We start from the raw sequence: 24,741 nt of genomic DNA on the forward strand, positions 1-24,741 counted from the left end.
GAAATTAAGTAAGAGCTCCATGCATGCGACATTCTCCTGCGCCAGAAGCACATCTGTTGTCACTTTTCTCCCAGGGGTGCAATCGAGCAGTGCTTTAAGGGCCTTTTCGCTCGAGACGCATTTGAGCATTCGGTCAGTCACTCCGATCCCACCCATGCGGGACATGAGAAGCTTGATTGCACCCGCAGCGGCGTAAGACTGGGAACCGAGTATGTTGGGGTAAGACTGGGAACCGAGTATGTCGGCGTAAGACTGGGAACTGAGCATGTGACACATGGTATGTTCATGAAACACCGTGCTCCTGTCAAGATTCAATAGCTGAGGAATAGTTTCCTCAGGATTGAAGGTCCAAGACTGAGCTACGGCAACAACGTCGTGGTCGGAAATGCGAAGTGACCGCACTGTGGAGAGAATCGCATCCAAAGAGGTTTCTTCTTGTCTGCGTCCAGGCACATATTGAGAAATCGGGTTTAGAAGCGCAATCGTTAGAGGTGTGTGACCAAGCTGGTTGGAAATATCAGCATCTGCACCGCACTCCAGCAGCGTCCGGACAGATGCAGCATCACCCACTGCGCATGCGTAATGTAAGGGTGTAGAATATTCAGTGTGAATATAGTTCGGGGTTGGCATATGCTTCAGGAGTATCAGAACAATGTCTGCGTTCTGTCCACGGATGGCAGAGAAAATAGGCCTTTCGAAGTGTCCTACTGTAGTGTCAAGATCGCACCCACGTTGTATGAGCTTCTCGACCATGGGCCTACTCCCTAGCAGACAGGCAAGATGTAGTGGAGATCCGAGAGGACGTCCCACATCAGCGATATTTGCCTCGTGGTCGATCAGAAGTTCCACTATGGCTTCACACTTCAACCGGAAAGACCTGGACTGTGAAGTGTAGGGCCCCTGTCCCAAATGCCAGTGATTTTAGTCTCTCATCTTTCTCTCGGCACAGTATCCAAGCGGCGCATGCTTCCAGAGCAGATATCAATGGCGGGCCATGTTCTGCACTGGTGCGCTCTGTGTGAGCTCCGGCTTCAAGAAGGACTTGTACTGCCTCAGAATTCAAATGCAGCGCTGCGACTTGGAGCGGCAAATTACCGCCATCTTCTGTTGGTGTGTTGACGTCAATATCACCCTGCTCCAGCATTGACTTGACAGAGTATGGCGATCCCACTGCGCAAACGTTGAGAAAACGTTGTGCTGTCGGGGCCGCGTAGCAAAGAAGGACTTTTACTACAGAATCTTTGAGGCCTTCGACGGCGAATGCCTCATCAAGAGCGGCCTTCAAAGAGCCTCTGTCGGTGATGCTTTCAACAAGCAGCTCAATGATTTCGATGTGACCACGCTCGCATGCCACAGAGAGCATGCCCATAACCTGTACTCCTTCTTCCAGCAGTACCCTCACAGTCTCAACGTGGTTATTTTCAATGGCTTTCCTGAAAGCCCGGCTATTGCTGTCTTTCGCACCGACCATGAGTAAGTGACGAATGATCGAAGCTTGACCTTCCGCGGCTGCGATAGTGAGGGGGGTGCCTGATTCCTGAATATTGAGGTCAATGTTTGCGCCATTCTCCAAGAGGACTTCGACCACGTCCAAGGAGCCATTTGCAATGGCTGCATGCATCGGACTCGCATCCTCAGCTTGAAAGTGCTTGTAACCCCTTCTTTTCTTCCCGTGAATATTCACCGGCGCCCCGGCCTGAATCAGATCCTGGACGATGGCCACACTTCCATTTCCAGAAGCCATGATAAGAGGATGCTGTCCTTCCTGGGGGTCAATAATCGGGTCTGCCCCTTTCGATAAAGGATGCTTGACAATCTTCGCATCCTTCGTTGCAACTCCCAACTGCAGATCAGTTTGTGCTTCCTTCCAACTTTGTGCTCCCGAGCCGTTCTGTGACGATGGGATTTCGTTGTAAACCCTGGCTCCGCGTTGGAGAAGGATTTTCACACTCTGCTCGTGACCGGCAACAAGAGAGCCTCTCAAAGGTGTCTCCCACCGGCCTGCTATGAGGTTGACATTGGCACCAGTATCCAATAGGCTTTGCACTACCTTGTCGTGGCCACTTGAGGATGCAGCCTGTAGAGCCGTGCCATAAAAGTACCCAATGCTATTTACGTTTGCCCCTCGGGACAGGAGAAGATCAACAGCTTTGATGTCTCCGATAAAGGCAGCCATTTGGAGGACTAGACCCCATTGGATATTTGTTGTCCGGACGTGTGGCATTTGGGCGAGGAAGAAAAGAAGAACTCCCGCACAACCTTCCGTGAAAAGATACTCCAAGGACGGCGTTACGATAAATTTACCGTCTGTAGACCGGTACGATCCATAGGTTTGGCTTCCGAGAATATTGTCTCCGTGGAAATGGCGCAGAGCCTGTTCTAGAAGACTGTGTTGTTCTTCAAGGCGACGTGGTATGTTTGCCCCAGCAGCTACAAGCTTTCGCACTATTGATAGGGCCGATAGCTCACGACCAGCCGCTGCGAGAAGTGCATTTTTGTTGTTTGTCGAGCCCAGATGCGAGTTGCCAAGCGGAGACCGGTCGGAAAAAGAGTTTTTGTCGTGGCCTTCCACGTTTACATCCGCCCCTGCTGAAATAAGGAGATCCACGCTATATTCAGAACCGTGCTTCGCAACCAGTTGCATCGGGTATACCGTTTGGCCGCCAAAATCATTAGGGTCAGAGCCCTTTTCGAGAAGAAAGGCCAAAGTTTGCTCCTGTTGATCCTGTTCAGCGTGTGGTGGCGAATGCCTCTGATGCATCGATACTAGATCATTCCGGTCCAAGTCTGTTTCCGGGTCAAATTTGACCAACCCTCTAATCACGGCCTGAAGAGGTGAAATCTTAGGTATCACGGTCCCGTAGTTCACCTCAATCCGAGGTCCGATGGCGCGATGACGTGGGCCCCCTGAAATCTGGTGCATGAAAAACTCCAGTCCTGTGGCTGCACCGTCTATCCAGTTCAGATCAAAGCGCTTGTCGTGCAAAACTGTGTTCACATCAACGTCCAGATCCAGCACCAAGTAGCGAACAACATCTATGTGTCCATTCTCACTGGATTTCACCAGCGCGTGGCTCAATGCTGTCGACCCAGAAGATAGTAGCAGCTGCGGCCAATAGCGAAGAACCAACTTCATGAATGCCGTCGATCCACTAGCCGCCGCTGTCACAAACACCTCTTCAGCGAAAACCAAGTTTGGTTTTTGCAAAAGAGGCTCGTCTAGGAGCATTTGAGCGACGGCGAGGTTGCTATGGAGAGCGCACAAATGGAGGCCGCCCTCGACGTCCCTTACTGACAGTAACTCTTGGTCTCCTGTTTCAAGTATGACACTCATCAGGTGAAAATCTCCCGCTTCGCAGCTTTTAAAGAAACTTGAGTATAGCTTCTCTTCGTTCCTGCCTGTTGTCTTGTATGTTTCAGCTGTTGTGCAAGTCGTTTCTTGCAACCTGGAACATTCATCTGGCGAAAGATGTTGCGAAGCCAATGCGAGTGCGAAGTTAACCACATCAGTTTGATGCGCTGCGTGCCCTCTGTTGACCATGCCCCTAATATGGTCGCGGACTTCCTCCTCAGATTTTGTGGCTTTAATAAGATGTTGAATGATGGACAGGTGGCCAGCCTCCTCCGCTACCTCCACAGCCAACTTGATCTCATGACTGGATATACCTAAGGTATCCCTGTGTTCCAAAAGCAGTCTGACCGTATTCATATGACCTGCAAAGGCTGCCGCTTGGAGAGAGCCAGACATTTTCGCTGCTTGGTCTTGCAGTTGAGAAGCCTGCTGTTTGCTCGAATGCGTTGTTTCTGATTCACCGTGCCCTTCTCCGATAATTACCTCGTAATCGAGTAGAGGTTTTTGAGCTTTATGAATATCGTAGAATTCCGTGTTTGTGTCGTGATTGTGCACCCTTCGACGACTGTGTTGTCTTCTAGGCACTTCTGCCGTCCACAAGCACACGTATCGAGGTGGTTGGCCTTGATGTAGACACGTCTGCCTGGGCAAGTCTCGTTGATAAGTGCAGCCTCTTCTGATCTAGAAGGAACTCTACTAAGTCCTTATGATTGTATAAAGTTGCGACAGCAACAGCATCTGGGGGAATTAAAACGTCGGTTCCGATGTTTCGGCGAAAATATCGCCGAAGAACTTCGAGCTGACCGCCCTGGATTGCCTTCAACAACCTTTTCCTGAGTTTGTCTTTGGATTCCCGTTTGAGAATGTCGAATTTGGAGCTTTCAAGTAAATGAACAAGTCTGACGAAACCAACCGAGGCAGCACCTTGCATTGCTTCCTCATACGCTTCTTCGTTCGTGATTGCAACACCGTGATCCACAAGATGCACCGCTACATCTTCTTGGCCGCCTCGCAAGGCAGCTTGTAGTGCGGTGTTGAAATTGGAACCGCAGGTTGTGTCGACTCCAAGTTCCAGGAGCTTTTCGACCACTTGTAAATGCCCATTGAAGCATGCCGCATGCAACGGACTCCCGAACTTCCCGCATTCGACATTGAGTTTCGCACCATATTTCTCCAGGATCATCACAGTACTAGTATGGCCAAACATAGATGCAAGGTGGAGAGGTGTATACCCTATGTCGTTCCGTTGATTGGTATCAATAGAATCAATCTGCGACAGAACCATCATGAGGGCACCATCGAGTCCGAAAGTGCTCAACACGAAAAGAAACCCGTTCTCGGACTCGGAAATGGCGGACAAAGCGGGTAGTATTTGATGGCTTCTTTGAAGAGAGGCGACGATGTCGCCTACTGTTTCAATCCAAAGTTTGAAGGACAGGGTCGTTGCCCTGTCTTCGTCAAACATAAATGAGATTATGTTTTGTGTGAGACTTGCGTCGTCAGGCGACGGTCCGCTTGTGCATAAATCCTGGGCCATTTTAGAATGAACAGGCCAGTACATTGCCGCGTAGACGTAGAAGTCGTCGCTTGGGATTGCTAGGGCGTGCTCTGAGACTGGTCCGCGAGAGCAAGCCTCGATGCAGATAGAAGCCAGGAGATTATGGGCTGTCCTCGGAGCGAAACTCTCATGGCCTTTGAGGAAGTCTTGCACTGACTGGTGCGAGAACCTCATGACATTACACTGGGTATCCAGAACAACCAAATTGTGACAAATGTTCATCAATTGGGCTGCATCCAGGGTAGGATCCTGGCCAGATTCCAACGCTGCCAAAAGGGCCGGTGGGGTCAGGGGTTCTCTCATGTGCAGTACCCAAGACAGGGCCTTCATCGCAAGGCCACGGACTTCATTCCCGGCTCTCGATATGCGGTCAAGAGAGCTTTGGTAAAGCTGGTCTATGCTCTCGGGGAGCTTAGTGCGTAGAGCGGAGAGGACATCATCCTCAACCGTTTCACGACAGTTGCGCTCCATGCAGAGTTTGACCCAGAGAAACCTTGCATTCGTCAGCCTCACTCCTATGCACAGCCTTTTCCAGGGCGATGACACAATTAACAAAATATCGCTGGGGCAGGAACTCACATCTCACCAGCACCTTCAAGTAGGGCTTCCTCCAACACCTTGCGTGTGTCGAAACGTACAACTCCCCCGAGTAGCAATTTGGCTGCCAGCGCGGCGTCAATTTGATGCTTCACGAAAGCCTCCATGTCTTGTCTCGTGGCCTCAGGAGTGATTTGGGTTTTGAAGGCGGCCGTTGGTATCATGGCGGCTTGGTTAGAGCTTCTGCTCGTGACGAAGATCTTCACCACATTGTCGGCCTGGGAGACTATGTCATCGAGAGTCTTGATGAGCGTATACTTATCATCATCATCGATACTATCGAGGCCATCGATGATGATTGTGATAGGATCTTCTTCGGCCAGTTCCAGTATAAGTCGCACACAGTCTTTGGTCCGGAGCTTCACCATATCAAACCTACCGGCGGGAGATCGGGCCAGTTGTCGCTCATACTCCGAGTAGAGAAACTGCTTCACCATCGTCCGACTCGAAGAATCAATGGAAAGTTGAAACAGTATAGTTCTCAAGACATCGTCACATGAACGACGCGCCTTTTCGAACTCAGGGTTCGCGCAGTAGAAATACCCCAAAGGAGACGCACATGGGTCGTTGCCGGCCGCTGAGATCATGGTATCCACGACCACAGAGCACAAAGTCGATTTGCCTGACCCAGGGATCCCATAGAGATAAAAAAGAGAGGACGAGCTGGACGTGAGCCACTGGGTATAGTCCTGGTGGTTGAGCAACCATTGGCCGACACCTGTCAGGCGAGAGTCGGCAATGAATTGGTGATGAGAGTAGTAAGGTGCGACGGATAGCCATGAGGCAATTTCGTTGAATTAGTCTTCGGACACCAATCTGGACGCCTGCATGGAAAATCGTTTGAATGTCCCATCGAAGGACCGAAGTATTTCCGCGTCCGCAAGTGTGGTAAGCTGATTGACTCCATGCTCTCGATCTTGCAACTCCTTTTTTCGGTCTTCCTTGACTGTGCGGAAGGGACCCTTAACCGCCCGGGCTAGCGAAGCCTGATGTCAGTTCAAGCCTCGAGACCAGCCACTGTGGAAATTCATCAATGAAATGATGAAAAGTACGAATACTTACCGATGGTTCTTTCACTGTAGAACCTCACAGCGTAGCTTAAGTGGGTAAGAATCTCTGCGTAAAGGCGGACCAAAGCGCGCTCTACCTCCGTGTCTATCTCGGACTGTATCCTGCGTACGTGGAGCTTCTCGGTCATGCGATACCTCGCTAGCTTTCGAGCAATGTCTTCAACTTGAGGCAGGTTAGCTCTATAACCTCCAGCTTATGTTTGTCCAAGCACTTACGGTCTGTCACTACTGCGGAGAATACTTGAGCTTCAGACACTGTGGTTTGCAACAAGAACCTAAATGCCGCCCAGGGCAATGCAGCATGAGCAGGGTCGTATTGCATTGCGGCATCGGCGGTCTCTTTGAAACGTTGAACCCATCCTGCGATCTTCTCCATTACATCTCTAACGATCACAAAGTCGCCGTTGGGCTTCGTGAACTTCCATCTCTTCCGTAGGGCCAAGTCCCTCGCTTTTTCGACTTCTTGGAGTACTGCGCTCTGTTTATGGAAATGAGAATAAGCGAATGATCCAGATGATTGATTTGGAGGCTCAGGGGCAATACTAACCAGGACATCGCGTCTGTTCGTCTTGGACGGACCTAATCCCCTTTGTGTATCAGAATCCAATAGTTGGAAAGCCTTTTCCCACAAGCTGCTAGGAACATTCCCGATAGATGCCATGGCTGTAGGTATATCTGACGTGCAGTCGCAGTTTGACGTTCATGAAAAGTCTATAAAGATGAAATCAGTTCAAATCTTGGGTTTCAATGGTCTAACTTGCAGATGCCGATGGATAGATGAAATAGGAAGCATGTCAGAATGAGGCTACGAGCTGCTAAAGCCCAGCTTTGCCTGTCTGGCCTCAGCCGCAATGACTCCCCGCTTCGCCATGCATTCCGGAGCATGTAATTGGCTACAATTGACGAATGTCATTCGATTTGAGACAATTCGATACCTCCAGTGCCCATCGCAGGTACATGTAAGATCAATCGACTGTTTGCGTCCCAATGAAAATGGCGATCAGGCTGACTGAGGACTTCCTAGGCTGACCGATAGACCTTGGTACTTTTACTTGCCGTAACCGTACAATATGCAACAATATCGAGTCTTGCTATCCGGGCGGAGACTCCTCGCTAACCAGGCGGATAACTACTTATATTATATTATATGTCTAGGTAGCAATGTAACTCATTTGAAGAATTACTATCTATATCGTCCCTGTTACCCCTATTCCCGGCGTCGTCTTGATCTTGGTCTCCTTGGTCGTCGTCGTCGCCGTCCCTGTTATCGTCTATATCTACTACCGGCCCAGATAGCTAGTAATATCCACCCAATCAGGTAGCAAAACTCACAATGTGATGGAAGCTCAGTATGGTCCAAAGACTCCTATCGAAACGCTGATTACAACATGCGACAGCTCCTCGATCATAGAGAATGTCGAAAGGGCGGAAGCAAACAAGGATGAATACACATTCTCTCTCACAGAAGATAACACTCGAAATGCTTTTCCCCCTCCTCCCAGAAAGCATGTTCCTGTGCCATTGATCATTGCCGCTGATGGAATGGAATGGAATTGTCCTACATTTGAAACATGGGCGTCTCGAGAGGTGGCCTTTTTTGAGAAGTAGCTGAATGGGAGATGACTGTCTCGTTGAAGCGGGTAACTCAGTGAAGCCAATAGATACCTAGGTGAGGCGGAACAGGTATGGATGTGGCTGTGTGAGTCTGGGCATGGGGCTTGAGCGGCACAGAATCAGCACGGAATCCGGATATTTCAAGTCGGGGTAATTTCTTTGATAATCAGGTACGTTTCATAGCGGAGACTAGAATTACCCATGCCGCTGCGACCGGACCGCATACCTCGGGATAGTTCCACGTCAGAAGACAGGGCTAACATCATCGCATCAATGAACAACAAAATTATCGATCTCCCTGGAGGTAAAATATCAGTTGCGTGTGGTGGTCAGCTCATTCGAGCTCGAGGAATTCGATATGCATCCGCAAGTCGCTTTCAGCTTCCTACCCCTGTTGGCGAATGGAACGACATAAAGGACTGTACCGGTCCATCTCCAATCTGCCCCCAGACTGTGCCTTCCCGGCTGGATTTTGTCACCAGGCCCATCACAGCAGGGCGCGACCAAGACGAAGACTGTCTACATGTGACAGTAACTACAACTGTCGATGCGCTTTCGGGCGGACAGAAGCTGCCGGTCATGGCGTATCTACACGGAGGGGCTTACGTTTCGGGTGGCGCAGACCTGGATTGCTACCAACCAACTGGCCTAGTGGAGAGAGGTGTCGTCGGCGTCAACATCTCCTATCGACTTGGAGTCTTCGGGTTTCAGCCAATACCAGATATCGCTCCCGCAAATCTTGGGTTGCTGGACCAAATGGGAGCTCTTCGCTGGATCAAGGAAAATATAGCTGCGTTCGGCGGCGACCCTGACAACGTCACGCTCTTTGGACAATCCGCCGGAGCAGGTTCCATCTACTGTCTTATGCTTGCAGAAGGGACTGATGGCCTATTTCACAAAGCCATATTACAAAGTGCGCCTCTGGAGATATGGACGCCAGACCGTGAAGAGGTGGTTTGGTCGTTGGGCCGCCTTGCCCAAGAAAGACTCGCGACCGATACCAGGCCAAGGAGTTCCCAGGAGATGCTATCTCTACAGACTGAGCTTCTTCTCACTGCTACGGGACAGTTGCCGTTCGGTCCGCTTATGGGGCATGGACCATTACCCAACCATACAGATGTACCTGAGAAGCTCCGCCTGGTAGCGCAGCGAATACCCATCATGCTTGGATACACGAATGATGAAGGCGTCCCATTCGTCCGAATGAACAAGACCCTGCGTCCTTATATTAATCTGCCTTTGATTGGACAGTTCATCGAGCGACTTGCAGCTTGGTTCGTTTCTGGAAAGGTGTTCACATGGCTCACCGATCGCCTCCACAAGCAATACTTGGATGCGGAGGGTCAGGCAACACTCTACCGCTTCCAGTGGCAGCCTTCACATAGCTCACTGCGCGCGGCCCACTGCATCGAGCTACCGTTCCTCCTTGGTTCATGGGAGTCATGGAAATCTGCACCAATGTTAGGAGGAGAAGCATCTCAAGACGCTATGGACGGTTTAGGTGACAGGCTCAAAGATATCTGGGTGGAGTTTGCCAACCATGGAAACGACCATATTCAGGGGTTCACAGTCACCGGCGACGAGACGAAATGGAACATTGTGAATCATTGAAGTAGCCTGTTTTCAAATAGCCTCTTCGAACCTTTCCGGTCAGTTGAGTATTTCTCATATAAAACTCCATCGTTCAATCTACCCTTCCGAGGAATAGGCAGTTGCTTGGCTGGCGGCGCGGCGGCTTGCGTATCTCTGTGAGGGCAACAAGAATCAGTTTACCTCTTGCTACTGCTCTATCAGCCACGAGCCATCTACTTTGGGCTTCAATGGCCCACGAATTTCACGTTATCTGCAGAGCTGGCCCTCAGTATATAAGTATCCCAACTCACTAGGCGCGTCTGGGATGGTTCGACATCACAGGCTTGGCACTGCAGGGGTTGGCTTCGGCACCTTCGAAGCTAGGCAAAAAGCGCCAGTTATTTGAAACTCGTGACGGATAGTTGGGCATCACGTGTCTTGTGTTATCTTGGAGGCTATTTGAAATTGAGAAACTACTAATCTGCTTATTCGAGACTCTCGTCCAAAATCTAGTCTGCGAAGCTCCCGCTCCATGAGGCGCAGAAAGTCGGCATCCTGAGTATTAACAGGCTCCCATGGATGCAACCAGCCGACAAATATCATGACAAAGACTTACTACAACGAGAAAGCGACTCGCAAGGAGGGAGCCACCGGCAATATATAAACATCCTCCGGGTGGTCCAGTGTCTCTCACCCACCAATCAGGGGAACCCCACATCCCCGGTCCTCCGATGCAACCCCGGCTCCAACCCGCCGTCACATTTCTCGGTGCAAGCCACCCGAGATTTCCTGATTCTGCAGTTTTCTTCTTCGATGGCGCCGCCTCGTTACCGACGTTTCAGGGCTACACGTGCCCTCCCTTGACCGCATCCACGCGCTCTCATGTGGTGGCTCCCAATCAATAATCGTCAGCACAACACCAAGACCCGGCATCCTATTCAGGCACTCCGGATGAATATGTCCCATCGTGGCGCCGCGCGCTATGCGCTCGTGACAGACGTCGCCCACAGGGAAGCAAGGGACAACGCGACAGCCCGCGGGGAAATGGCACGTTTGCCCTGCTTATTGGTGCCCGAGAATCGGAAGGCGGCCCTAGATTGCTGAGCCAGCGATTCAGCGTAGCCTTTCACGATGGCACAATGTCCGACTCAGGTTTCTGTCATCAACAAACTTACCCTTTTGGGTGTTCGCTCAATATCGACTGCCGAGTTTCCGGTTCAGTCGACGCGTCTCTCCGGCACCAGATGATGCACTATATATGCCGTGCCTCTCGTCTCTTGGAGTGCATATTGCCTGAACTCGACACCGCTCATCATCCAACAAGCCGGGCCCCTTCTCTCAACTCGAGACACGCTTATCGTTCTTCTCAGACGTTCAAGCTGACCATGGGCATCATCACTCCCTCCTCTCTGCTGCTATCCTTGGCAACGTTGGTCGCCTCACACGGCCATGTTGACTGGCTAGTGGCTGACAACGTCGCCTACCGCGGCTGGGACTCTCCTGCGTTCACGTATTCGCCTCCCACATACCCGGTCGTCGGATGGAAGATCGATGCCCCTGACAACGGTTTCGTCGAGCCAGTCAACTTCGGTACAGGCGATATCATCTGCCACAAGAACGGATCTCCCGCCGGAGGCCATGCCACCGTCCCTGCAGGAGCCAAGATCCAGCTCGTCTGGAACACATGGCCCGAGTCCCACAAGGGCCCTGTGATCGACTACCTTGCCAAGTGCAGCGGCAATTGCGAGTCCGTCGACAAGACCTCGCTGAACTTCTTCAAGATCAGCGCCGGCGGTCTCATTGACATGTCGCTCTCGAACGGCAAGTGGGCCGACGATGTCTTGATGGCCAACAACTTCACCTGGACCGTCCAGATTCCATCGAACCTGGCCCCAGGCAACTACGTTCTCCGCCACGAGATCATCGCGCTGCACTCTGGCGGCAACGTCAACGGCGCCCAGGCATACCCGCAGTGCTTCAACCTGCAGGTCACTGGCGGCGGCTCCCTCGCTCCGGCTGGTGTCAAGGGCACGGCTCTGTACAAGTCAGACGACCCCGGAATTCTTTTCAACCTGTACACTTCGCCTTTGGTCTACCCAATCCCCGGTCCGACTTTGGCGGCGGGAATCTCGTCTTCGACTGCTGCTCAGAGCACCGCCCGGCCGACCGCGACATCCAGCGCGACGGCCCCCGGAGGTGCCGGCGGAAGCAGCCCCACCACGGCTCGGACGACAACGGCGGCGGCCCCGGCTACCACGACCACTGCCAGGACGACGACTACCACCGCCGCAGGAGGAGGTTCCGGCGGCAGCACCGTGCCCAAGTATGGCCAGTGCGGTGGTATTGGATACAGTGGCTCGACGACTTGTGCCTCTGGTTCGACTTGCCAGGTTCTCAACGAGTACTACTCTCAATGTGTTTAGGGTAGATAGCTGAGGGATTTCGGCCGGGTGTAATTTTCAGCAGATACTGGAAGTATTAGAACATTCCTGTACATAGTTCGTAGCTGTTAGTGTATTCGTCAATCCGAAGTCGCCGTCTCGGTCAAATATTGTGCGTCAAATGCCATGGGTGTGATAGGGTCCGCTTATTACCCCTGGAATATCCTGTCTTCCCTTTGGACATGACTTGCAGGTTGATGTGACAGACTCTCTAATGATTTGAATTCATGTGTTATCAATCCAGACGAACTGGCTGAGATCCCACCGGGGTAAATACGAATACGACACGCCCCACCCTGCCGGTGGGCAGCTATCTCATGTCTAACCCCCCTTTCATGCCTTAGCCTTTCTCCTAATTCTAATTTTCGCTCCTTCGGGGGGAAACAGTGCCTCTGTCATCCAGTAATTTGGCGGTCTTTGCCCGTTGTACTCTGCGGGGAACTCGACATCGTAGTGACCCAAAACATAGGCAATAATCATCTTCAACTCAAAGTCGATCAGGAACCGGCCAGGGCACGCGTGCTTTCCGTGTCCAAACGGCAAATAATCGGTGCTGGTAGTGACAAACGAGACACGGGGCACCTTCTCATCCTTGGCCGCGGCATTCTCGCGGATCCGGGAAAACCGGAACGGGTCGTACTTGAGGGGCTCCTCGAAAAGTTCGCCGTCCGTGGCAGCGGGCTGGCCGAGGAATGAGATGAGCGTGCCCTTGGGCAGGTGGTTTCCGTCTGGGCCCTTGTACCCATCGACCATGACCTTGCGGAAGACTGCGCGTCCACCAAACGACTGGAGGCGAAGAGTCTCTCGGGCCACGCTGTCGGCCTTCATCATCTTGCTGACCTTGGCTTTCGTCCAGCTGTCGTTGCCATCTTCGTACAGAATACGGTTAACTTCGTCGCGTAGAATGGATATCGTGTTGAACTCGGAATCGGAGCCGATGATGTTGAGCAGCATGTTCGTCGCTTGGATGCTTGTCTGGTGCATCGAGCCGAAGTTCGCAGCAATGAGACGTCGCGTCATCATGTCGACGTTGTTGAACTCCTCGACGCGGTTCTTTTCGGCGTACCTTGCCATCATCTGCAGGTGGTCTTGCGGCTCCGGATGGTCCGGGTCGTTGCGGCCGTACTTCAAGCTCTCAACGCGTTCGTTCCAGTACGGCTCAAACATCTTTCTCAGTCTTTTGATTTTGCCATGCAGCGGCAGGTTCAGGAGGTAGCCGATGAGAGGTCTCAAGATCCTGGGAGCACCCCCAACAGCGCCAGCGTTGACGACCAGATGGTCAATGATTTCGTAGTTGAGTTTGAAATAGTCTGGGTCTCGGCCTAAGTCGCATCAGTTAGTTTGATGACCACTTTCGAAGGAAACTTTGTCTTACAAATGGGCAATCCGATGGTGAAGCGACCAGCCGCTTGTGCGACAATCTGTCTGATGAGAGAGAACAGGTCGATCTCCTTCCACTCGGTATCTTTACCAAACCACCTGTCGACCGCGATACCCAGCTCGTTGTTCATAGCAGCGCAGACATTCTCCAGGATGAGGTTCATGTCTGTCTTGACGAGATGCCCCTGCCAAGCATCCGTCACATACCGAGCGTCTCCAAGCGCGTAGTGGATCTGATCGACCTCCGCGAATGCTTCGCTTGGGCTCAATTGGTCTTCGGGCTGCGTCAAGACCCATCGCATCGTGCTCGTGGGCATGATAACCTCGTGGCGGAAGCCCAAGCCAGGGATCACGACGGCTTTACCTTTCTTGGCATACTGGATCGACCAACGCGGGTTAGCGTCCGAACTGGATTGATGGGCAGCGATAAAGGAATTTTGGACTGACGTTGTCAAAGGCCTCCCGGAACAGGCCTGGGCAGTCTGTGTAGTACCGAAGGATGGTGCGGAAACTGAATCGCGTCGCGCCCTCTGGCTCGCCGATGAGCGCGATGCCCTCCGGGTAGGGGATTCTGTAGAATGTTCGGCTGATGAGGAAGAAGATCACAAAGCTTCCCGCTGCCAGCAGGCCGATTCCTGACCAGCTGGAGAGCTCGGGGAAGATCAATGACGTGGGAGCCATGGTGGACCGCGCGATCTGAAACTAGCGTTCAAATTACAGCAGTCTGCGGTTTCCCGAGTCGTGACGGCTTCACCACGGGTAACACGGAGGGATAAGGTTGATGTCTGAATTGACCCAAGCTCCGCGTCAAACTTGAGGGGAAGCTCTGGGGTTTTAACTCATCTCAATGCTGACATACCCCGTCCCATGTTTGGCTTGATGGGGCCACAGGTGGGAGACGCGAGCCAGAGAGTTGGGCCCAACGTGGAGACTAGCAAGGGTGATCCCCCGGTAGCGCGCCCGCATTACCCATGTCAACTTGTCAAGGGCAGTGTGCGCGACGGAAGCCTGGACATTTTGTAGGGCTGCCTGGAGGCCATCGGCTCCGGATATTTCAAGGTAAATTGCTTCGGCTCTTCATGTCCCTGGGCGACACAGCAGCGTCCAGGTGATCAACAGCGGGTACATGCAGCAAGACACATAGTTGGACAAAGTAACGTACAAAACGAGCCAACAGCCCGATCACGTCGCCTTCAAGCCGCAGCGGATACTGACAAGCTCTCATAAAAATCATCAACTCGAAGATCCACTGGAACAACACGTTAACCAGTTTGAAGCTATCATCATGCCATTTCTTGGCCAATCAACAAAATGTGCATCCTTCGCCGGTTGCCTAGCTCTCATTCGTGCCCTTAGCCTTGGTAAGCAGCCACATTCCGAAAAAGGTAATGCGTAGCAGCACCAATTCTTGAAAGGATGCGAACCTGCAGCATTGGGGTTTGTTCCTTGTTCTTATTCAATTAGGCTGAATTTATCTCATTGGTTGGCTCGGCCCCGCCTGTACTGAGTGCGCGGTCTGGGCAGTGGCGCCCGTCAACTCAATCAACTCATCGGACAGATAGATAATAAGTTCAAAAGGAATCAACATGAAGCTCAAGAGCAAAAGATTGGACGAACAGGGAATCGAACCCTGGACCACTCACATGCTAAGCGAGTATTATACCACTAAACCATTCGCCCAGATGATTTCGCCCGGACTTGAACCGGAGACCTTCAGTGTGTTAGACTGACGTGATAACCAACTACACCACGAAACCATTTAAATTGTTGGAGACGGGAAGCAAAATTTGAGAATATGGAGCATTGGCATTTGGTGTGGTGGAAAATCGAGTCGTGAAGCGAAAAGAAAGCCCTCATGTGGGTCCAGTCCGGGTCTGGCCCGGCCTGTTTCGGCAGGGCAGCCGGAGCACGGCCGGAGCCCAGCTCGGGAGTCTTCAGTTTATTTCAAACCGTCGAATCGTGTTGATCAAGGACGGGAGGATCATTTTGACCGTTTCTCAACAATTCATTACGTAAAATACTTTGAAATTGCTTTAGGAATTGAAAGACCTCATCTTACGATATCAAGCTGTGGTAAACCGCACACGATTCAGGTGTGAATAGTCTCCTGCAATCATTTCCACTAACACTGGTTATGATTGTCTTCTAAAGCTTTCCAATTGCCTCAACAAGAGTCTTTCCAATGACCCCAGCGCTGGGCGGGTTCTGCCCGGTAATCAGCCGACCATCCTTGCCGCTGACCACGACCTTGACTCCGAAAAGCCGATTTGCCTTGACATAGTGAGCTCCGTGATTCTTCATCTCAGTCTCCAGCAAGAAAGGCATCGCATCCGTAAAATGATACGCATCCTCCTCGGCGTTGGAGAATCCAGTCGCCTCTTGGTCCTTGACTAGATATTCTCCATCCGACAGCTTGACATTGACTAGGGCACCAGGACCGTGGCAGACGGCCGAGACAATCTTGCCGTTCTCGTAGAACTCTCGAATCAATGCGTGGGAGACCGGGTCAACGGCCAAGTCGAACATGGCTACACATTAAATGTTGTCAGAGATCTCACGGCACTCACTCCGAATTCAGAATTGATTCACTTACGTCCGTGGCCACCGACGTAGAAGATTGCAGCAAACTCTGAAGATCTCTGAAGCATAGTCTCCAGCTTCTCCGTCTTCTTCCAGAGGCTCTCCTTTTCTTTCAAGAAAGCCTGGCACTCTGCGTCATCCTTGGCTTCTTGGACAGAGTAGGGATCAATCGGAGCTTCGCCGCCCTTGGGCGAGGCAACGACAATGTCCACATGAGGAGCGAGTGCGTTATAGGGGTGCACAAATTCTGGAAGGTACCATCCGGTCTTCATGCCATCCCGCGTAGGGAGGTTGTCTTGGGATGTCAAGACGACAAGAACCTTAGGCTTTACTGTCATTGTGAAAAAGAGTGAAATGTATTATTCCAATTGCAGAAAGATTTGGAATGGTCAACCTGCGATCACATCAAGACATGTAATTTGGCGTACTCCAAGCCATCTTTTTGTATTCCTTGGCAGAGTGCATTTAGAGTTTTGACTCCGTAAGAGTAGCTAATATGGGCTATGGTTCCCCACTGCATTGGGTTGAACTAGGGACGAACATCCTGGCATACATCACCAGGGTGGATACTTTGTCTCTCGAGGCTCGGCAACGTCATCTCTAACTCCCTCCGAGCTTTCTGTTATCCATTAAGAAGTGTTTCTCGTCGGTTCTAGCGGAAATTATAACTGACTATGTCCGAGTGTCACTGCAAGACGACGTCGTTGCTGATATTTCCAAAACTGCGAGGAAACTGCCGACGAGTCAAGAGCGCATATAAAAGCACCCATCCAGTCTCTTCTCCAGATGGCATGTTGTAAAGTTTGACAACAACCGCCTTCACCTCTTGTGCTTTTCCAACTACATTCCATCCATCATTCAAAGACAGCCTTCATGCACTAAGAGCCGCCAACAATCACAATGACCATCACAATCACCGTCGTATTCCCCAACGACGACGATGCCCAGTACGACATCGACTATTATGTCACCAAGCACATGCCCCTGATCCAGGAGAGATGGGGTAAGTACGGCGTCAAGTCTTGGTCCGTAACGAAATTCCAGCCTGGGGCAGATGGAGCCAAGCCGTTGTACGCATTCGGTTCGGTCGTGTACTGGGACAACCTGGAGCAGATCAAGACGGCTTTTGGGGGCCCGGAGGTTGGGGAGATCATGGGCGACGTCTCCAACTTCTCAAACAAGGAGCCAATCTTCCTCACCGGCGAGGTTTTGCATGAATAAGCAGACAAAGATGGTTTCCCGAATGTCTGGTGCTGGGATACGAGGCTTTAAATGTTCGAGCGGGATGCTCAATCGGGGAGAGGGAATTGGGTATTGCACGATGATCACGCGTGCCTAGAGCTTTTATGCCTTCATTCACGCTCAATTAGACAAAGTTCAAATTGTCGTCCCGCACTATTCCCGCATATCGTGCTCCCGGAGACGCGGACGAGATGGTTCATGGAATAATACAGCCACTTCTCCGGTTGGCGTTCTGGTCCTGGGAGTTGGCCCAGCGCCACAAGGCTTGGCCAGTACGCGTCTGTTCGCAATTGCAGGTCGAGGCCCTGCGCTACTATGACATGGGTATACCCTAATGGGAGCCAGAATGAGGAGTTTCCCAGTTGACCCATTTCTCGAATTCTCCTTTCAACATTTTAACACGAGTAGAATGAAGCATTGCTTCATCGTCCCTTCTCATATCCCCAAAGAATTGGTAGTGGCAAACCAACCGTTATCAAAACTTAGTCTGTTGCAAAGAGTGGTGTTTGTTTATTTGACTTCCCGGAACGTCACCCCGTCCATGAGCTTATTTTCCCCCGACCCGACGATGCAACGCTGCAGCGCAAACTCCGGGGTCTATCGACTTCAAATTGTGGCCTTTTCGACCTTCCTTTCCTAGCTACAGCATGGCCCTTCTCCTTTGTAAGGGCACCATCTTTCGCCCAGAAATCAAATGCTCCTGCAGCCTCTGTCACACCTCACATGTACGCGAATACACCCATCCGGAACCCACGAACAACGTGAACACCACGCGGGAAGCCATTCATCTCGCCATCTCGCGTGTCACCCCCAAATCACCCGTCCCTCTTGGCTGCGACCAAGCGCATTCTCTTCACCCAAATATCTTCTGCACTGGCCGGTCTGCCCATCGATACGGATCACCAAAATTCCACCACTCCTAATAAGGCTGTCTTCATTAGCCGGTCCTTGGCGTAATCGCTTCCTGGCGGGATCTTTGCCAAGATCCCGAAGCAGCGGATCGGATGGCAATCATTGGCGATGCACGACGCGAATCGGACAGGGTTCTCCGCATGGGGCCATTAGATGTGATGATGTTGCGAAAAAGAAAGCAAGGGGAGGGGAACCCGAAATCAAGAGCTTCCGCTGACCGAGATCGGATGTGATTACTGCGGCATACTGTGGCAAGACACAGTTGTAACGATGTTTGTGTATAAATAGTATCCTACAGATCGTCCTCCTCTTCTCCTGCCTCTCCACGCCCTGTCTTTTCTGGTGGATTATTCAAGTCACCGAGAGAGTATAAGTCATAATGAGACTGACAACAAAAGCCATTCTCTGCACCTTCACAGGCCTGGCCGCCGGTAACCCCCTCGACTGGCTCGGCATCGCCTCCTGGGACGTCGAGGGCTACGCCAAAGACAACCCTCTGGGCAAGACCACCGGCGGCAAGGGCGGCCCAACAGTCACCGTCTCCACCATTCCGGAGCTCCAGACCGCCGTCGCCGGCGCTGATCCCAGAATCGTCGTCTTGAAGGGCTCTCTCGAGCTCCCCGCGCGGCTCAAGGTTGGCTCCAACAAGAGCCTTGTCGGGTACAAGACCACGGCGCACATCACCGGCACGGGCGTCGACGTGTTCAACTCGACCAACGTGATCCTGCAGAACTTGAAGATCAGCCACATCCTAGACAACGACTGCATCACAATCCGAAACTCGACGCGCGTGTGGGTGGACCACAACGAGTTCACCTCAGACATCAGCAAAGGCCCTGATTTCTACGTAAGTCATGGCGGAACTTCTATACCCGCAGCAGATACCAACTCACAGACTCACAGGACGGCCAGGTCGATATCATCCGCGCTTCAGACTGGATTACCGTCTCCTGGAACTACTTCCACGACCACTGGAAGTCCTCGCTGGTTGGCAACGACGCGACCTTCCGCGACCTCGACTCGGGCCACCTGCACGTCACGTACCACCACAACCACTGGCGCAACGAGGGCACGCGCGGCCCCGCAGGGCGCTTCGGCCGCCAGCACATCTACAACAACTTGTATGAAGACTTTTTGTACCAGGCCATCCACTCGCGCTCCGACAACCAGGTCCTCGTTGAGGGCAACGTCTTCCGCGGGAACACGCGCGAGGCGCTCAGCACGTATGGACTGGTCATTCCTGACGACTCGCCAAATACGTGTACGTGTGGTGATGAGGAGTTGGATGGGTTTGCCAACCTTGGGTCTCGTAAGTTGTCACATCTGCTGTATGTGATGGGTTATGCTAAATGTTCTGTGATAGCCAACGACTGGGGCAAGGCTGGTGTCAACATCACACAGAAGGGCGACTTCTACAAGGCGCCTTATAAGTTCAAACTCACCCCGTTGCCACTCGTAGCCCCTATCGTCAAGATTGGTGCTGGTGTTGGTAGGGTGTAGGTCGCTGTGTGTGAATGGGAGAGCCCTCGATCATGGGGTTGGAATAATTCTCAGGCAAAAAGGATACGGGTCGGATTCGGTGTTTCTGCCTTCCACCATCAATACTTAAACAGTAATTCATCACCAAGTAGACTCTTTCCCGTATACCAAGCAACTGTCTCTTTCATTAGCGATTCTTTTAGATTCTTCAGGTGCGTCCGACACATTCGGGCTTTTGTGATACAAGCTGATTCGTCATCAATCAAAGCCAATAGTCTCCCAAAAGACGATCTATATCAATCCAATCAATTTCAAACATACTTCCTCAAACGGCAAAACAAAATCGCCTGTCAACTTTGAAGTACTGGTCAAATATCCGCATCAAACAGGAATACGTGCTGTGTAATAGCATCACACCGTGAATTGTGTGACCGAAGTCGAATTCCTCTCCAGCCGCTCGTATCTCTGGTGTATGGTGTTTCAAATAGATGTCAGCTGATAGAGGCTCCAGATACCTTGGAAATTTAACAGCAAAAGTAGGGCAGGAGCCTTTGAAATCACCAGCCCATATAGTGGACCATCATCAAAGGGCAAGGCTCACGGATATGGGTTTGCTACCACCACCAAGACAATGACTCCATTTTTTGGACCTACACTACATTTCCTGTCTTCCTATTATATAGGTAAGGTAGGCAAATCTCCATTACTTGAAGGTTATGCTTCAACATACTGACTGCATTTCAAAGCAACCTCATTCTTCCATCTTCTCATATCCTGGTGTACGTTAAACACAACACACCCTTCGTGATGCCACACTCATGTCTTTCAGTGAGTGATATAATATTCTGCAGATAACGTACTATACATTGAGCGATCGTTCTCAATCTCAGGTTTGATAACACACTCAACAGTACGGAAAGCGTGTGTCGTTAATAAAGCTTGCAGTCTAATCTTATTATCGGGGAAACTGGAGGCATAGTGATGTCACGCGTCAATGAAACACTGCAGTCAAATTATCCTCGGCGTATGCATTTGCCCATGGCTCATTTGAATCCTCATAAAGCTTAGACGATACCGACGCCGGATGATTACATCACGCCGAAAGTCGCGACGACAGGTAGGTAAACTTGTGTCTTCAAGAACGGATATAAGTCACAGCCACAAGCTTGGTCTTCATGTTCAATCTAGCTGGGACACGGCGGTTCACGCCATTTTTCGAGGAGACAGACTACAATTACGATTCCAGAGAATTTCAAGAATCATAAGCGCATCGCTTCCGTAGACCGAGCCCACAAGTTTACTTGTATAAATTAGTAACATTTCACAGCTCTAACTCCCTCTATCATAACAATCGCGACATAGTTCTTCCGTGTCGTTTTCTTTGACAAACAATGACCTGAAATCAATCATCCACGGAAATTTGCGCGAGAGAACAGTGCACCGAACCAGTGATATAAGTACGAACATCCTCCGCCCATCAGTCATCCTCCTCCCAGATTATCCGAACATGCATAACCCACGAACAGTGCTCATAGTTCCGTATCACAGTACCAACCCGTTTATTTTGTCTTCTCCATGACAACGTGACGCTGATGGCATAGTTTGCATCCATTGGGGTAGTTAGCGAGTTAATGAAAGGAGAAAGCTTACAGACAGCTCAATCCTCGGGCCACGTCTGGCTGGAAGGTTTCCAGCCATCTCCCCGCCTAGAATCAAGACCTCAGCCTGTGGTGGCATAATTCCTATCTTCCAATACGCGAACCAATACTTTCAGGACGTGGGTGCGAGACGGGAACAACTTCCATGGCCGAGGAAAAGCTCATTCCAAAGGCATCACGCAGATGGTAACTTAGGATGGGAAACATACCATGCGGCTCTATGGACCGATGAGGGACTGAGTATGGTGCCAATTTCGGTCTCTGCGTTTACGTTGCTGCGTTCTTCGCAACAATCTCCCTACTAGAAAGATCACGCACCTTATGTACTTTCCGTCTTGCAACGAGCCCACATCACCATCAGCATCCACGCAACTCCATACAGGAATTCCTACCAGAGCCCCATTGCCATACCATCTGGGTAAGCTCCGGCTTCTCGCGTCGAGGCGAACCGCATTTCCGTGCCTCAGCAACCAAATGAACGACAAGCACGAGCAGGATATAAAAGCAGGTTGCCAGATCCAAGGACGGGGATTCTTGAGAGAACCCAAATCGTTTGTCAGTTTGCCAGGTTACGATAACCAAAGCTCCCCCAGGCATGTCATGACCAAACTTATGCGTCAGAAGTGGAGTGTCTTACACTCGAAGTCGCACAGAACCTTCTCCTCCGCTCCACGTTCTCCTGCATACATCCACCTACACTACCAAGGACGATGCCAGAAGACGGTTGAAGACTGCCGTCAGCAAGTCTACTTCATCCACCAGAATTTTGTCAGAAAGCAAAGTTCACCCAACTTTCTAGTCAAGCAAGCGACGGACAGAGATGTTGTAGCTCGCGGATTTTGCGGTCTGGCCCAGGTTAATACCACAGGACAAACCGCTTCTTATACCCCGCCTCAGCCCCTTCAGTCACGATATCCCAGCCACAGATGTCAGCACGAGGCAAGAAGCCAGTCCAGCTGAACACCACAACGGAGCTTTCACTCCCTTCCTCCGCCCGCATCCCACCAACTAGCCAAACCTTCACTTCCAACAAATGAATCAATCAAACACACCCGCGGACAAACTCCAGTCACCTTCCCAACTGCCCACACCCTCGTCCCGTCCACTCCCAGTATCCTCCCAGTATCTTGAAGTCCAACAACTACTGACTTACTAATAGCCCGACGTCAGGAAAGCGGATTCATCCGACCTCAAACCTCCAACATCCTCCCAGTCACCACAAAGCACAGCAGATGCCGACGTCTCCCCGAAAAGCCAACACACCCTCTCCAGACGAAACAAACCACAAAAGAAAGCCCACTCACACACATTCATCCACAGCTTTTCCCGCCACAGTAAAACTTTCAACTGCAACACACATGAGACGGAAAATGAGAACAAAAGACACAGAGATCATCCCGTTCGTCCTTTTCTCTCTATCACCACTTCCCCTCCATCTCTTTTCTCATCTCTCCACACACAAGTCATTCGGTCCGCAAGTCTAAAAAGGTTGTCAGTCCCAACAACATCCCACATTGCCTCAACTCAACCTTTTCTTACCCGCAGACTTCGTATCTGTCCTCCCGCCGGTTAAGCCACAACCCACTCACACGAACCCTTTCCCCTTCGCCCCAAACAAGGCAACAAACTCGCCGAGATGGAGAAGGCCATCCCGTATACTTGCGAAAAAATCTTTCAGCTCGCACACGCGACGGTCCTCACGATGAACTATATCAAACCCTGACATATCAGCCCCAGGGGTTAAAGGCCACCCCACCTGGAATGCAACGCGCCAATGTGTTTCGATTGACTTTGAGGCGGCATATCAAAAAGGCCAACACATTCGCCTCGGAAATTGGCTTCACATGCAGCTGGAGAGTTCCACTGCGGACGCCAAAGTAACAACGACCAATTTCTGCGTCAGGAAAGATGCCTACCCGACTGCATGTGATTACCGTTAGCCATCTGAACTTCTGAAGTGGAAAGTCGCAACGCCGGCAGGCCTTGGTGCTGACGACGGCCGGAGACCGGTGCGCTAAGCCGTAAGCGCGGCGAACGTTACCACCTCCCCGAGACTTTCAGGAGGAATTATTGCGACCTCAGGCTCCCGTGGCTCCTTAGCCATCCGACGTCGGCCGAGTGCAGTCGACTCGCGCGGTCGTATCGGCACAGAGATGATCCCTCCAATGAATCCAGTGGCCAGCGTGAACCAGAGCCTGCAGGAAGTCGAGCCTCACCATTGATCTCAACACGCCTATCCCCGCACCTAGGTTCACATGACAAACTCTCCATGTACATAAGAGATGCCAGAATCTCAGTGGCGGCTGCCCAAAACTCACACTTAAGGTTCAGCTACCCGACTCACCGATAAATGTCCAAAAACGGAATATTTCTAACCATCTTGGACGTCGTGCCGTCCGGGTAGGAATCCCACAACTTCCCGGGGACTACATCTGGCGTTCGGGCCCTTTCCTTGCTGTCCCCGGAGGACAGCCAGAGGACAGGGGCGACTTTTGAGATCCAACCGCAGCTTGGGATTGGTCAACTCGCAACATCCGATTTAACACAAGCTCATCTTGGAGACAGGATCGACAACGAAGAGCTGCTTGAGGTCTGAACCAACATGCTGGAGCGTGGCGTACTGATGAACAGTGGATCGTGATGCACTGCGCGATCAATTTGCCTGGAATACGCCACGGCAGTGAGTGTAATGCCTAACTACGAGAGGCCTATTGCTGTTGGCAAACTGCGCAGAGGTGACAGCTCCCGGCACTGTTCTCAGCCTGCAATAATGTGCCCCGTGAGGCCATGAGGGAATAACAGACAGTGTTCCGCCTAAAAACCGGAGACATGAGTCAAGAGTGGGTTGTCGCTAAATGTACGCCCTGACCGGTACGGAAAAGTACCTGTGCGGAGCTCGCTACCCAAAAGGCCAAAAGGGTAAGGCCAAAGGTCTGCCCAGACGACAAATTTGCAAACGAACGGGAGGCTCCCACGCTCCCCAAACTCTGCCGTTCATCGTCGAGGTGCATGCGGGTAGATGATAGAAGGTGACCTGGCGAGTTCGAACAAGAAGGTTTCATAGCCGAGTCAGGTTGCGGCGGACGAGTGGCCGTGGAACATCGCACCGGGCACGGGGGAGCAGAAGGCCGAGGAACCTGGCACATTACCGCGGACGGACGGGATGTTTGCGACGCGGCAATGGTGAACGGAGCTGTGTAACGAGGACTCCGGACGGCTCAGGTCAGCAGGGCAAGGGTGTCGTCGATCAACGTGGTCCTTTCCCCAGAGTATGGCGACTCGACCT

General features: G+C 51.6%; 6 protein-coding genes and 2 non-coding genes across 8 annotated transcripts; 3 read left to right on the forward strand and 5 right to left on the reverse strand.

Annotated features, from left to right (window-relative positions):
• Positions 1–5,485: 5,485 nt before the first annotated feature.
• COL26b_010464 (uncharacterized protein) lies at positions 5,486–5,944 on the reverse strand (the record flags this gene model as incomplete). The annotated part of the gene is made up of 2 exons (XM_053183165.1): positions 5,486–5,527; positions 5,549–5,944. The coding sequence occupies 2 exons, from the start codon at positions 5,942–5,944 to the stop codon at positions 5,486–5,488; spliced, it is 438 nt and encodes a 145-aa protein (XP_053032885.1).
• A 5,204-nt stretch (positions 5,945–11,148) lies between these two features.
• Positions 11,149–12,186, forward strand: COL26b_010465 (uncharacterized protein; the record flags this gene model as incomplete). The annotated part of the gene is made up of 1 exon (XM_053183166.1): positions 11,149–12,186. The coding sequence occupies one exon, from the start codon at positions 11,149–11,151 to the stop codon at positions 12,184–12,186; it is 1,038 nt and encodes a 345-aa protein (XP_053032886.1).
• A 351-nt stretch (positions 12,187–12,537) lies between these two features.
• On the reverse strand, positions 12,538–14,265 carry COL26b_010466 (uncharacterized protein; the record flags this gene model as incomplete). Its single annotated transcript, XM_053183167.1, has 3 exons — positions 12,538–13,526; positions 13,580–13,961; positions 14,032–14,265. The coding sequence occupies 3 exons, from the start codon at positions 14,263–14,265 to the stop codon at positions 12,538–12,540; spliced, it is 1,605 nt and encodes a 534-aa protein (XP_053032887.1).
• Positions 14,266–15,192: 927 nt separating this feature from the next.
• Positions 15,193–15,264, reverse strand: COL26b_010467. The gene has a single exon. It is a non-coding gene; the product is annotated as a tRNA-Ala (tRNA).
• A 3-nt stretch (positions 15,265–15,267) lies between these two features.
• Positions 15,268–15,341, reverse strand: COL26b_010468. Its single transcript has one exon. It is a non-coding gene; the product is annotated as a tRNA-Val (tRNA).
• A 388-nt stretch (positions 15,342–15,729) lies between these two features.
• On the reverse strand, positions 15,730–16,502 carry COL26b_010469 (uncharacterized protein; the record flags this gene model as incomplete). Its single annotated transcript, XM_053183168.1, has 2 exons — positions 15,730–16,112; positions 16,178–16,502. 2 exons carry the CDS (start codon positions 16,500–16,502, stop codon positions 15,730–15,732), a joined length of 708 nt encoding a protein of 235 aa, XP_053032888.1.
• Positions 16,503–17,064: 562 nt separating this feature from the next.
• On the forward strand, positions 17,065–17,385 carry COL26b_010470 (uncharacterized protein; the record flags this gene model as incomplete). Its single annotated transcript, XM_053183169.1, has 2 exons — positions 17,065–17,167; positions 17,219–17,385. 2 exons carry the CDS (start codon positions 17,065–17,067, stop codon positions 17,383–17,385), a joined length of 270 nt encoding a protein of 89 aa, XP_053032889.1.
• A 1,312-nt stretch (positions 17,386–18,697) lies between these two features.
• COL26b_010471 (uncharacterized protein) lies at positions 18,698–19,818 on the forward strand (the record flags this gene model as incomplete). The annotated part of the gene is made up of 3 exons (XM_053183170.1): positions 18,698–19,165; positions 19,222–19,627; positions 19,682–19,818. The coding sequence occupies 3 exons, from the start codon at positions 18,698–18,700 to the stop codon at positions 19,816–19,818; spliced, it is 1,011 nt and encodes a 336-aa protein (XP_053032890.1).
• Between the last annotated feature and the right edge of the window lie 4,923 nt (positions 19,819–24,741).

Source organism: Colletotrichum chrysophilum, assembly GCF_026319265.1.
Source record: "Colletotrichum chrysophilum strain AFK26 chromosome Unknown scaffold_112, whole genome shotgun sequence".
Classification (NCBI taxonomy): Eukaryota; Fungi; Ascomycota; class Sordariomycetes; order Glomerellales; family Glomerellaceae; genus Colletotrichum; species Colletotrichum chrysophilum.